At 43.9% G+C, this 13,972-nt stretch overlaps 2 protein-coding genes across 3 annotated transcripts; both read right to left on the bottom strand.

The window, feature by feature from the left end:
* Positions 1–512: 512 nt before the first annotated feature.
* On the bottom strand, positions 513–1,613 carry LOC104074320 (actin-like protein 7A). The gene has a single exon (XM_009574398.1). The coding sequence runs from the start codon at positions 1,611–1,613 to the stop codon at positions 513–515; it is 1,101 nt and encodes a 366-aa protein (XP_009572693.1).
* A 1,605-nt stretch (positions 1,614–3,218) lies between these two features.
* Positions 3,219–13,628, bottom strand: APTX (aprataxin). 2 transcript variants are annotated; one of them, XM_009574397.1, is made up of 8 exons: positions 13,588–13,628; positions 13,083–13,219; positions 12,113–12,159; positions 9,370–9,699; positions 7,814–7,873; positions 4,849–5,075; positions 3,875–3,978; positions 3,219–3,574 (listed from the first exon to the last, which is right to left on the bottom strand). In XM_009574397.1, exons 2-8 carry the CDS (start codon positions 13,210–13,212, stop codon positions 3,420–3,422), a joined length of 1,053 nt encoding a protein of 350 aa, XP_009572692.1. In that variant the 5' UTR covers positions 13,213–13,219; positions 13,588–13,628; the 3' UTR covers positions 3,219–3,419. The 2 variants fall into 2 exon arrangements, with proteins under 2 accessions (XP_009572692.1, XP_009572690.1); XM_009574395.1 differs by lacking the exon at positions 13,588–13,628 and having other exon boundaries at positions 9,613–9,699; positions 13,083–13,212.
* Between the last annotated feature and the right edge of the window lie 344 nt (positions 13,629–13,972).

The following is a 13,972-nucleotide window of genomic DNA, read 5'->3' as shown; positions in this document are numbered from 1 at the left end:
TCTTTTCAGCAGCACCACGAGTCTGCTTTCCCTTGATTTCTGCTGGGATGCTCTTTTGCTTTCTTAGTGATGCATGTCATCTTGAAATATATTCTGCCTTAGCTGCTGTCTTTACAGACACATTGAATTTTCTCTTCTGAGCTCTGTGGAGGCTCTTACACCAGATGCAGTTACCAGGAATTGAAGTAAGCCATTAGTGCAGAAGTATAGAGTTAGCTGAAGAAATGTTCCAATTTCTGAGCAAACGTGGCTGTATGGAAGCCTGATTCTCTCGTGAAGAGTAGAAGTTTGTCACCTGTCTGCTGTCTAGCTTCATTAAATAAAATAAATAAATAAAAATTAAATACAAAATACAAAAGAAAACACGTATTTGAGGCACACAATATCACTAAAATAATAACAGCTCCAGCAGAAATCTCTTAATTACAGCAAGGGGCGGAAGGGAGGCGTTCTTGAATTGATTCAGGTACCCTTTGTCAACACTGGTCTTTCTAAGGCACCCAGTATCTTCCTCAGAAGCACTTCCTAAAAATGCAGGAAGGACCATGTTCTTCATATTCACTCCTGTAAACCCAGAGCTCTTGGAAAGAGCGGAGTGAGGCCAGAATAGACCCACCAATCCAGACAGAAGACTGTCTTTGAGGGGACGCGGCTGTGATGAAGTTGTCACTGGGGCACATCTTGGCCAGTTCCATCTGGAAACGGTCGGCAAAGCCCTCCATCATAGTGCTGCCCCCGCACAGCAGGATATTCCCCACCATTTTTTTGTTGATGTCAGCGTCACACTTCTGGAGACAGGTGAGTGTCAGCTGCAAAAGCCCTGGCTGCTGTGAGCCAAGTAGGGCTGGTTTGAAGAGCGCTTCAGCACAAAGGAATCTCTCCTTGCCTACAGTGATGAGGTGTCCATCTGGCAGCTCATAATCCATTTGTTGGTTCTCAACAGGCAAACTCAAGTCCCGTGTGAGGTCTAGAGAAGTGTAACAACACTTTTCTTTGAGATCTTGTACGATGTTTAGCTGCTGTTCTGTGAAGACGTTTCCAGAGTCATTTAGTAACTTCATGAGAAAACGTGTGATGTCCAAACCAGCATAATCTACTCTCCCAGTGATGCTACGTATAACATAACCTTCATAGATGGGAACCACATATGAAGCGCCATGGCCACTTTCCACCACGAGAGCTGAGGTTTTTCCGTAAGAGTACATGGATAAATGGGACTGGTAGGCAATGTGGACAGCAGGCATGTGAAATCCTTCAAACATCATCTCAGCGTATCTCTCCTTGTCAGTGATGGAACACAGAGGAGGCACTGACACCAGAACAGCATGGTCCTCTGGCTGAATCTTCATCTCCGTCTGGAAAATATACTCCAAAGTGTCTCGGACGCAGTTCCAGTCCACCACTATGCCATGTCTTATGGGGCTGAGTGTTAAGGGTACGCTGCTATTCTGAAGCTCTTTTCCAATAAAGGTTTCTTTTTGATTGCTCCCAGTCTCCTGTATGGGCTTACCAACCGTAGATGAAAAAATGTAGGAAGGCCGTGAGTCCCCTGCAAAGCCACACTTGAAGTAACCTGTGCCAATGTCTACGACTACTGCTTTAGTTTCCATCATGGCCTTGAGGCTACCTTTGGTCGCAGATATGTGGCTGTCCCTTATGGGCTTCAAACAGCTTGCGTCCGCTGCTGCCAATCTTGCAGACCCTTCCTGTACAGCTGTGACTTCACACAGTGAGTGCTTGACATGCTTCTCAGTAGCATCACCCTTTCACCACTCCACCTGGGGTCAGCACAAGCAGTGGACACGTGCCTGGAGCCCTGGTGGCAGTGATTCTACTGATGCTACTTACTTATGACATCATACATAGGCTTGCCAACTCAGAAACCGGTGCTCTGCATGCAAGTGTGTAACAATCGTGGCTTAGATAGCTGCGCACCATTTCTATATAGATGGATTGCAGGTGTTTGTGCTTCACTTTGACCTGCTCTGAGAGGTACCAAAAAACATGACACCCACCCAGATGTGATGGGCTGTGGGGCATAAACAGTGCATTTAACTGTGAAGCAGCATGGCTTTCGTTTCTGGCCCGCGTCTGCCATCTGAGCAAGACCATGGTTCTCCAGCATTTGCAATTGCTTTTGGTCCAAAACAGTTCCTGTTGCTAAGCATTAGCACTACTTCACCTCTGGGCCAAGGGGAGCCCTGGTTTGACTGTGTCAGGAGTGAATCCCTAGACTGGCTGTGCTTTTGTCATTGTTTCTCGCTTTTTAAAGTTTTGCTTTCTAAATTAAGGCGTATTATTAATGTCAGCAAAAACTAAAGTGTGACTGGTGTTTGAAATTAGGCTACAGCCAACCCCTCACCCTTACTGTCCCCCAATTCCACTACAGTTTTTTTTTTTGTTCTTTTCCAGCAGCAACAGGTCACCATTTGCCCCATGAGTGTTGTGTAATAACACGCTGCTGCATGGGGGCACGGAAGAAAAGAACACCCTCTCCCCACGGAATACGTTATCACGAGTTACAAAGAGCATTCTCCTTGTGTAACAAAAGCTCTGTGTGCTCTTTTACCGACAGCAATTTTACCCAGAAGGCATCTTGCTTAACGAGTCAAAGCTGGGCTTAGAATGAAATTAAACCCTACAAACCAGATTTTTATTACTACTGCTCTGCTGCCTCCCTGGGAGTTCACATCTTGATGACAATCAAATGATAGACCCTCACCAACATCCGGATGTGGAGAAACAGGGCAGCATTAAACCACACAATTTCTGTACCAATCTCAACATACACAGCCAAGCAACTGCAAACCTCGCTAGTTTATTACCCTGGGGAGCAGTAAAGCTGATCATTGCACATTATACATGTATTTTTATACATAAATGATTAAATACATCCATGTACAGAAAAGAGATAGGCTGCCCCTCTCAGAGCCTGAGCAGAGACTACCCTGGCACCCTGCTGAGGGGCGACGCCTGCTCCGTAGCAGAAGGGAACAACATTATCATTTAAGAGAAACTTCAGTGACAGGCAGAAGACATCAAGAGAAAGACCTCTAAATCATTTCCTTTCTCAGTAGAAACCTTGATCTGGGCTCAGCGCCTCAGCTTCTGAATTAAAATAAATCCTTTCATCCAAGCACAACACTTCTTCCAGACTTTGGTTCACATACAGATGAATGTGGCAGTACCACAACAAAGCTGCAAACACACCTTCTGAATCAGAAGTCACTTTATTTTATGTTGGGTTTTTTTTGTCTAAGCTATCACAAAGTTAGTATGCTGCTGTTTCCAGGCTACCTTTTCCCACATTACACTTGTCATTCCAGTTAACAAAAAACATACACGTCCACTAACATTTCAAGGTCTTTGTTGTAGCCTGAAATCTGAAGACAGGTTGTAAGATTGATTTTTTTGCAAAGTCATTTTGGCCAGTGTTTCCTGAGATGTTCCTTTAACTGTGGGACAGTGGACAGCTGTTGTTTGCAACGGTGGCATCTGAGGGGCAGTTTGAGAAGTTCAGAGGCATGATCTTTCACCATCACTTTTCCCTTGCTTCTTACCATCTCTATCACATCTGAAATAAAATAAGAGACAGGAGGTATTAGGACCACATAGTGTCATGAAACACATGACATTGCAGAATCCCTGCACACTGCTTCGCATGCACAGCATGTCATCACTGCATCCTAATTTAAACCAGTCACAAAATTCGGTTGACTTTTACTTAGTGCTATTCTACAACATCTGAAATTACATAAAACCTTTCAGTTATTACAACAGAATTTATGGCTTATGCATTTGTTTGGAAAAAAAGCCCGAAGCCTGAACCCACAAGCAGGATTATGTGTTATGAAACACCTTTCCTAATCATTACCTTGAGAGTTTAAGAAGTAGTCTGTAGTAAAAGAGTTCCAGTGCTTTTTGGTTTTCAGGGCCGGAGAATCAAAATCCTGGCTGATTACATGCAAATGGAGCTGACTGAAACAAATATATTATGTAGATAAGAGAGAAGAATAATGTTAATGCTTGAAGTTCTTTTGCAGTAGTATCAGCTGCAAACACGATTCAGCAGAGTCGGACTGCCAGCCTTATGGCTCAGTCTTACCATGTTTGACCCACAGTCCTGCGACAGAAGAAGCCCAGTCTGTTCTGGAAGCACTGTCTCACGCCAAGTGTTTCACTTAAGTCAGGGACACTAGTCTGCGTATCCCACTGGCCCCTAACTACTAGGAGTCTATACTCCTGCTAGTCTCCAAAAAGGCAGAGACAGTGGTTTTAATAAGCCAAAGGTTTAAACTTTGCAAAGTACCTGAATGGTACTTGATCGGTGACTCAAAGCTTCGTCCGAGAACTGGAGAACAACTTAGGAACACTGACTGCAATACCCACAGGCATTTGGACACCATAATATTGGGTCTTATTTACACACAAGATTTGAATCCTTGCTCAGTATCAGGCAGGACTAGATAGGCTTAAGAGTCACTCTCTGATCCCAGATCGGTGCGCTGGGAGGGGGATGCACTAGCCATGGCCCTAGCACTTGGCCGTGGGCAGCGCGGCCTCTTTTGCTGGGACTGGACCACAGCCGTTCTGTAGCCCCAGCTACAGACCGCTGCCAGGGGAACCCAACAGGCATTTCCCACCTGACCCACGACGCGTGCGAAGCCCATCAGCATGCCCGTGGCAGTGTGTGCGCAGCTGCGCCCAAAGGACTTGGACAACAAACTGTTTGTAACGTTGAGGAGGCTAAGTTGTTCTTTAGCAAGGCCAGATCACGTTACAGACTTAGCCCGAAATCTGTATAACCGGAAGAACAGGGTCTCCACCTGACGGACGTCTAGGTCTTACCTCATACTGGGGATAGCATGGTAACCCAGTCTGAACTCCAGACTCTCTCTGGCAGGGCACTGTTCGATCATTTTTTGCCCAACTGCATGCATATGTTCCAGGAGTTCAAGATGGTCCCTGGTGACTGACTTCAGGCTTGAAATGGGGTCCCACGGTAAGATAAGCCAGTGGTAACGTGCTTTGGGATATTTATCCTTGATCACTACAGTCTTTTCATCTTTGTAAACCTTGCAAAACAAATAACTAGATTATTTACTGATTGAAAGTTAAATACCTTATTCCATAAGCACTATATTTAGTGGATTTTGAGATGCTATCCATCTGCACGTCCCACTGTGGTTGCACAAGTCCCTAAGCACAGTATGTGTTGCTAGTGCAACTGGGACTGCCACGAAAAAAGCCAGGAAAGATTACTAGATGGGGAGAAATACCAAGCAGCAGAGCATTCCACTTCAAGGAGGACTTTTGCTGGAACTAAGTTGGTCCAGGATATGCGCCCTTTTCCATACCATGCACCAGGCAGCTACAGAGAGATGTTCCAGCATCCCTCTTTACATACTTTAAGGAAAAAGCTTTCTATTCTTACATAGCAATAAGTTAACTATTGCTACAGGTGGATATGAACTCTCCTGAAAAATCACCTGGACTCAGATACCAGTGAGGTCTAGGAAACTCTGCTTCTATCAGGCTACATTCAAGCTTTGCGGTCACTGAAACAAAAATCACAGCACTGTGCTCACTATAGAGCACGTAGGAATGCACTGGACTGCCTAATCCTTCACAGATTTCTGGAGTGAAACACAAGTCTCAGAGGTGCTACAAATAGTGTACCCAGCGCTGCAGACCTCCGCCGGCGATACAGAGACAAAAACGTTCATGTCCGAGCTACTTCAGTTCATACTACTTTGTAAGATCAATCACAAAAAGGAGAACAGATTCCCGTCTATCATGCCCTTCTTCCCCGGTTTTCATTTTGTTTTGCCTTCTGCAACAATTTGATGCAGCTGATGAAGAGAAACAGTATCAAAGCATGTGGAGAACAGGGGGGACAACCTGCCCCTGGCAATAAAAATCTGTCAGGTGCCGAAGCAGAAACTGTGTGCTGTGTCTCTGATCTCTTAGCAGCACATCTATCGGTGAGAGATGGATGATGTCTTTTGTCATCTTTGCTAATTATTCTCATATGTTTATATACAGAGCTGATCAGTCTTGCTCTACAGGAAGGATGATTAAAATTGTATCAGCACGCAAATCATAGGACTGATTCTTTCAGCAGCAAGACTGGTTGATGCTGTCGCATTTTTATATACACACATTAGTGTCTGCATATGCAGCCAGTAGGAATGGGATCATGATCAAGTGTTTTCAGAATAAAGAAATATTGCTAATATTAAATACTATTTATTTAGTACTTGATTAAAAAGCAAAGATAGGACTTCTACTGTTTGTCTATTTAGTTCAGAATCACAACTAATAAAGCTAACACTAAGTCACAAACAGTTATTTTTGTTCTAACATTCAAAGAACAGTTTTAAAACCAGCTTATCTTTTGGGTCAAGAAAGCACTGTCTTGATAAGTGCTATATGAAATTCTGCTTAAGAGATGAAGATTAAGCTTCATGTCTAAAAAGTAAGCAAGTATTTCAATAGCTTTATCATTCCCCATAGAAAGACTCATTTGAAACTGCTGGCATTTCCAGGAGAATGGGCATCCAGTTCTCCTACAACTCTATGCAGTTCAACACTTTAGACTTGAATTTAAAAAAAAAAAAAAGTCAATCAAGAAATAGGGACCTTCTGATTAGTTATCAAAGAAATTATTTTCAGCCTGAGGGTGATCAGCACCTGAAGGGGCCCAATGAGGCTGTGGGATCTTCACCCTTGGACATCATCTCAACTCAAATGGACAAAGGCTGGGGCAATCACACAATTCAAGAACCAAGTATCACAGGTGTCTGTGATATCCATCTTCCTGGACACATACTCTTCCTGAGAAGTACAAAGGGAAAAACACATCTCTAATGTTAAGATGGCCACGCAGCAGTCAGCCAGCCAAAACCCAAGCTAAATGGACCTAAGCTTCAGGCCTTACTCTGCCAGACAGTGGAATATTGATGGAAAGCATTCTCCCTATTTTGGAGTTGAGCTAAAAAGCTTGGTTTTCAGAAGGAGTTGTCTGTATATCTGCCGTAACTTAAAAACAAAATGAAAGTAGGTTCTATACATGGACAGGGAAGATTCTCTCAGGGCCCGCTCACAATACAGTAACGAGAAAGTGCGTATACACTGCAGCCACAAAAGACATTTGTCCGATTCCTGTGTTTTGAGTCTGACCTCCCCAAAAGCAAGCAGCAGACAACAAAAAAAGAGCTCAAGAAAAACGATTATGCAGCCACAGGGAAGCAGAGGAGAGAGATGCCTCTGGAGCATCTGCAGAAGGTTAAAAGAAAGCACCCAGGAAATTCCTGTTGGCACAAAGACACCGGGTGGAGGAGGAGCCAGGGGTCATCACATCCTGTCAGCTGGCAGGGAGGTGTTACAGTTCAGAGTTTGCTGGAAACCAGGAAACTGCACCATGCTTGGAAACAAGGCAGTGCTGATGGCCACAGGAAAACAGAACCTCTACTACTTGCTCAGCTTCAAACGACACCCCCATTTTAGTTGGTTTCCCTGAGCAAAGTGACTGCACTGCTCGCCTTCTCTCCCAACAACCTTTTTTAAATCTGTTGGCCAAATTTGACAGTATAGAGAGCTTGAAGATAATTAAGATAATGACATTCTGCAAAATCAGTATAGCAGACACTCCCAAATTAATGCTACTACAGAGATGCAAGTACAATTCAGCCCTTATGCAGTACTCCACTGGTTAATCAGATCATTAAAGTCAACTGCAGAAGGAAGAAAGCAAGCTCATTTAACTTTGTTAGACAGGAACTACTGTGAAGTACAAGTGTACAGCTCTCACCTGCATTTTTGGATCTTGCATGGAGCTCTTTAGACCCTGACTCCAGTGTCCTAAATGTTCCTAAAGCACAGAAGGAAAAAAATTATTTGTAAGAGAACTGAGAATCCAATTGTATGTTTTAAAGTCTTCAGTTAAGTACTTTCACTAGTATACAACAGTAAAATAACAGCTGAATGACAGCTGAATTATTTCCTTTCTATAAATGCCAACACACCTGCTCCAACTGCCCCCACAAAGCTACTTCTGAAAATTTTTAACAAAATACTGTTAAGATTCAAAGTTAAGTCTTTCAAATGTTGGAAATTTAACAACAGGGACCTCTAGATCTGTTTGAATTTGATAATTTGCATGCACATGTTATGGCACAGTTGTTGATTACTATTGATGACAGATTATTTTACTAAAAGACCCTCTGCTTCACAGATCCCAAGGGCTAAAGGAAGTACAAGGATCTCTATTAACTGTTCTATCACATGGTGCTCTGCACAGAACAAAGAAGTGGTTGCGGTGTGTGGCCCTACTCTTAGATGTAATTTTTTTTTTATATTATGCAAGGAGTGGCTTGTACAGAAAACAAGAAAGACACAGGAAGATCAAGCCAACACTAGCAGATATCTCTTAACTGGGTTACTGAACACCTAATAGAAGGTGCCTTGAGTGCACTTTTTTTAAAACAGATAATGTTTTATCTGTTCAGATCACTTTACAGGCATTATCAATGACGATGATCATCATATTCTTATAGAGGAAGATGTTCAAACATTATTATAGTGCTGACAGAGAAACAGTGTGAATTGTCCTGTCTCCCTGCTCATACCACCACAAATCTGGCCCTAATATAACTAGCCTGAGTTCACAAATGAAGTAAGTGGTCAACCCACCACAACCTGGGACTGAAATTTTGTTTCATTTCTGTGCCTTCTCCTCCAGCAACTGCACTGTTACAGTTCCAGATGCGCTAAGCAGTCTTTTATTTTGTCCATGTCAGCAGGGCTAAAAACTCCCTTACAAAAGATTTTGGCTGGTAACATTCATTAATGTAAACATGGTTCTATCATAAGGAATGACCAAAGCAGAAGGGGGGAAAAAAAAAAGCAATCAAAAAAAAAGAGGGTCAAGTTGTTCCACTCTCTGTGCGTAAGCTTTTAGATAACCACTGGTCTATTTGTAAGACAGCAGTTTCATCTCAAGAGCCAGCGCAGTATCCTTGTGTGACTCCAGCTAAACTGAGCTCATGTGGACTGTCCTTCTAGCAGAAGCTGCAGCAGGAACTCAAGATTAAATCCTCACTCGCTACAAGCAAGCCCCTTCACACACATCCACCTCCAGCTCAGGTCAGAATGGGTCCCAGGTAACTTTCTCAGGACCCAGGTAATGTCAGGAGCAGAGTCTTTGCCTCAGCACACGTCAGCTCACATGCTCTGAATACTCTGAGGATCTGTATTCACCTGAGACACTTCCCCATCAGTAGTACCCACAAAAGTAAAAGACCAAAGCCCTGATGGAGGAGACAACCCCAGGAGAAACAGCACAAGTACTAATACCAGTACACTTGCCTTTTTGCACGAAGTTCCTTCATGTGGAGATACACCAGTATTGCTTAGCTCGGGATTTGCAGAACTGCCTTGTGTATCCACCACCTCCATCTTCTTTGTTTTTCTGGGCACAAGCTCTACATCATCATTCTCGCAGGAGTCCTCACGTGGCGTCTTGTTGGTTTGTACTTTCTCTTGTGCTTCTGTAACGGTTTTCCCTGACTCTTCAGCAAATTGCACCGTGTAGGGGTAAAGTTTATTCACAATATGCAGAACTTGGCCTGGCTTCATTTTCACCTCTTCATCCTTGCCAATATTCACAAGATCAAGACTAGTTGGGTTGACGCCTATCTTTGGTAGGGAGAAAAAGAAAAAAATAGCAAATGATGTTGTAACTGGACTCACCAACTCCATTGTCCTGGAATATCAATATCCTGGAAAGCAAATGCATTCTGTATTCACTGCACCCCCTCCCCACATCGACCCGCTCTAGAGGATCAGGAAAGTCCCAATGCTGGAGACACCTCTCTATGGCCCTGTCTTGCAATCACAGCTCTCAGCACACAACCCTCAGGGGCATACTGACCCTGTGACAGTTCTGTAGCAGCTGGCTACAGAGTTATGCAAGACCTATGCCACACTTTGCTCAAAAAAAATAACAACCTATTAAACAGCTGTTAAAGTAGTAACAGCCTTAGTAACAATTATTTCTGAAGAGTAACAGTAGTTTTAATGAATTATTTCAGTCCAATCTCCCCAGAAAGTTTCCTGTTTTCAAATTATTTTACTTTCTCTTTCTTCTCTTTTTTACTAATTTTGTTTTCTGTTTCTACCAAATGCTGTCCCGTCAACATATTTGCCTTCAAATACATAAGGACACTCTTTTGGCTCATTTCAAGAGTTCGGGCTCACCAAGCTGGCTCACCAAGCACAGCCCACTGCTAACACTTGCAACACACTCCCTCCTGCGTAGACAAAAAAAAAAAAAAAAAAAAAAAAATCAGGAAAAAAGTCTCTCTGAGCCCCCAGAAGAGTCCACTACACAGGAATCAGCTCCTTGCCTCTGTCTTTTTTTCTTTCCCAAGTTGAAGATGATAACCCTTTTCCAGCCCACAGAAGACTGTGTTCACAGTGACACCACTTGCCTGTTCCTTCAAGAGGCTAAACTCTCTGTCCACCTCAGCTTGTGCAAAGTATATACCAGCCTATCTGTATTTTAATGTTTTTCTTTTCATTTCGCATCTTACACTTTCATGAAACCAACTCTGTTATTTATTCTGTTCTAGCAGAAAATGAGGACAGCAATGTCTAATTTTTACCTGCCTCTTTCATTGCATCAGTTTACAGCTCTATGCAACTCTAAAATAATTTTCCCCTCAAAACAGTGTTTCAAAGACCAAGAAGTTACCTGAAGTTTAGCTGATAATTGAAAAGCAATACATTTTCCTCTGTCTCAGGCATAACTGATAACACAAAGTGGTGTGGGCAACCTATAGTGACTGCTCGATAGACAAATTTTGCCTGATCATGAGGGCGACCCTAGGGAAATTAGGAGTCTCCAACTTCAAAATGCTTTTGGTTAATGTTTATGCATGAAACAAGCTTTAGGAAACCAGCTCTTCCCTATGACTGATAAACTCTGTCACAGAATGTTTCTTTAGCTTTGTCACTGCGATACCTGCCTGCTTCACAAGATGGTACTGTGCCTCTCATCACTTAGTATTCACAGGGATGAAGCACCCGCCTGACTCCAGTCAGCGTCTCTTCAGTCTACAGTTCCGCAGTTTTACTCAAGTCAAGCAGACTTCACATGCCTCAGGCCAATACGCTATCAAACAACTGATCGCTGGAACCCTGTGACGCACACAAATCACCTGGGAAGCAATTCTAGAGCAGCCAGCGAAAACGTGCTAGCATCCACCACCAGAAAGTATTCCCAGCCCTGAGATTCCTGTAACACAGTATTCAAATTGTGGCTAAGGCTGACTTCTGTGAAAAACTGTCCGAGAGATCTTTGCCAGATTCACCGGATACTGGTGGTGTCCCTGTGCTTACTGAGTTCTGGAGGCGTTTTGACAGAAAAGGTTACTCCTCAGTAGGCAGAACACGTTGATGTGTTGTCCACACGTGCTGATGCTGCGGGCACACATACATGCCCCAGCACCTCAAGCCAGAGAATTCCCCCTTCATATTATCTCAGGGATACTGGTCTTCATAAGTATGAGAGAGTAGGCCTACATCCATCCTGTTAGTAACATGAGAATACCTCCAGTGCTGTCTCACATCCCATCCCTTCCCAGAGGTGACCACACCTTTGGCTCCACCAGCCATCAAAACAAAAACCTTCCACAGCTGCCCAATCCCATTAACACAGGAACCAATTTGACCTTAAATGAAGGGCTGCCTCAGCTTTAGACGTTTAAGGCTCGGGAGGCAGATCAGCAAGTTTAGGGGAAGAACTCCAAAATCTCCAAATAGCGCCTGGAAGAACAAGTCGAGGATTCACAGCAGCATTCCATGATGCTGCAAGTCTGGCCATCTGAGACTGGAGTGTATTTGGAAGGATAGTGCAGTCTTTCCATTGAGGTACACAAAAAAAAAGGACAGATCCCTTCCAAGGACCACTCGCTGTGCTCTCCTTGGTCATAAAACAGCTTCAGGCCCTTCAAACCCAGTGATCAGAATCATCAGCATTTGTGGAGTTTAAGTACAACAACCGCCCCAGTAAGTATCAGAAATATTGTACACCCATTTAAAAACATACCTGCTTAACCGTGACATACCCCTTGTTACAGTCTGCCCTTAACTGAACTGGAAAGAAAGAACAAAGTGTCACAAAACAGTGTAAATAAAAAGGCCAGAACTCTGCTGAAACACTCCCTGCAGAAAACACTCCTGTATTTTAAGATCTGCTACCTTCTGAAGCTGGTCTCCGTGCGTGCATGCAAAGAATACTTCTGCCTCATCCTCTGTTTCCAGGACCACAGGTAAAACAGAGCCAACCTATACACATCATGGATCAGCAAAATTACTTCAGAATAAAGGTGATATCTGTGGAAGTCTTCTACACGTTCTTGCTATTCTCACCAGCCCTCTGTGACAACAAGGCATGGAGCAGGACTGTGTCCACAGGGAAGAAACATAAGGCAGGGAAGATGTAAAGGGGAATATTTTATAGATCACAGATATTTTTCTATATTCTCCCAGTGCATCTAGAAAATAACAAGACGTACTAAAAATCAGTTGGTGGAAGACTAGGGGGATGAAGTGCCACTCACAAAGCAAGAGAGCAGGCAGTGGAACATGACTGCGGGCCTGGGGACTCATGTTAAGGTTCAATGCCTTAGTTTACAAAGCTGAACTTCCTGTTCTTAGGTGTCTCCTCTGATTTTTTAGGACCCAGAGATCTCCATAAGCACTTATAAAAAAAGCTTGATGACTTCAAGAATCAGGCAACACTATGGACCATGCAGGGGAAAGAGACCACAAGGCAGAAGCAAGCCTCAGGAAAGCTTGTTTAGATTTCAAGGAAAAACTGTGATTTCCCATTTAGACCCTGCTCAAAGCAGGCTTATGAATTAGGCCAAAACACTGGTCCATTAGCTTCACTGTAATTTAGCCAAACAGAAGAATGATGTTTATTGATAAACATGAGTGCTGTACTCGTTATCTCACACTCTTTAAAAGTTTGGTTGCTGCTACATGTAGAAAGCTGGATTTGAGCTAAACCTTACCTTGCTGCCGTGAACACCTCTTATCCGTTATCCCAGTCTCTGGGCCACGCCCAATTACCACTGCTTCCAAGTGTGGCAGTTTTATTCGCTGACTGCATTTCTCTTTCCCCACGAGCCAGCACACACGCATCACTGTGCTATAGACCAAAACAAACAGTATGTTACTAACACGCAGCTTCCCGATGGGTCACCTTCCTGTGGAATGGGGTCCAGGAGATTCTGCTGCCAGCCCATTCATTAGCTGAGTCACTTCTGCTAACTGGGTTCATGTTTCTGAAGTTCAAGGCAGATCACAGCATTAACACTAGCATAATCTAAGAGCAAGTTGCTGTTGAAAAGACAAGCCTATTTTCCTTCCTTTTTCATCACCATACATTCTCACATCCACGGATCATACATAGGAAAAATCAATTAGATCAACAGTTCCATCTGACAGAAAAGCCTACCCACAAAAAAAGTGATTTGTTTCCCACTGAATCAGAGCTGATCCAAGAGATCAATTTACCCACCAAAACAAAGAAAGCGGCAGAAGACAGAGAGGGCGAGAGCGGGATAGCTTCATCCAGCAACAGTCTGCAGATGGACCATGCTACGAAACCGGCCCCTCAAGTTTACACCAATTTTACCCTGGACAGCAAAGATCCCGCAACCTCCCCCCGCCTGGTGCTTGGCGCTACACGTTTCTCCTCCCAACTCTGTGGCGAGCTTATCCCGGTGGAAAGCAACCCTCCGTCCCCAGTGGGACTGTCACACACTCAAAAGCGTGCGACGTGCGGCTAGGCCCACCCAGCTGCACCTCCCTCTCGGCCTGCTGGTCAGAACGGGCCCCCTCCACCGCTTACTACACACTCCGCCTCGGGGCGCCGCCTTTACCCTCGGTGCTCTACCCC

Source organism: Fulmarus glacialis, unplaced genomic scaffold, assembly GCF_000690835.1.
Source record: "Fulmarus glacialis isolate BGI_N327 unplaced genomic scaffold, ASM69083v1 scaffold25063, whole genome shotgun sequence".
Lineage (NCBI taxonomy): Eukaryota > Metazoa > Chordata > Aves > Procellariiformes > Procellariidae > Fulmarus > Fulmarus glacialis.
This window is presented reverse-complemented; position numbering and strand designations above follow the sequence as displayed.

Excerpts from the sequence above, each read along its gene's own strand:
- LOC104074320 (XM_009574398.1), bottom strand. The coding sequence starts at position 1,613 with ATGATGGAAACTAAAGCAGTAGTCGTAGACATTGGCACAGGTTACTTC.
- APTX (XM_009574397.1), bottom strand. The coding sequence starts at position 13,212 with ATGCGTGTGTGCTGGCTCGTGGGGAAAGAGAAATGCAGTCAGCGAATA. Across the intron at positions 9,700-12,112 it reads GGTATGTCACGGTTAAGCAG|ATAGGCGTCAACCCAACTAG; the intron begins GTATGTTTTTAA and ends TCCCTACCAAAG. Across the intron at positions 3,979-4,848 it reads CATGCTATCCCCAGTATGAG|TCAGCTCCATTTGCATGTAA; the intron begins GTAAGACCTAGA and ends TATTTGTTTCAG.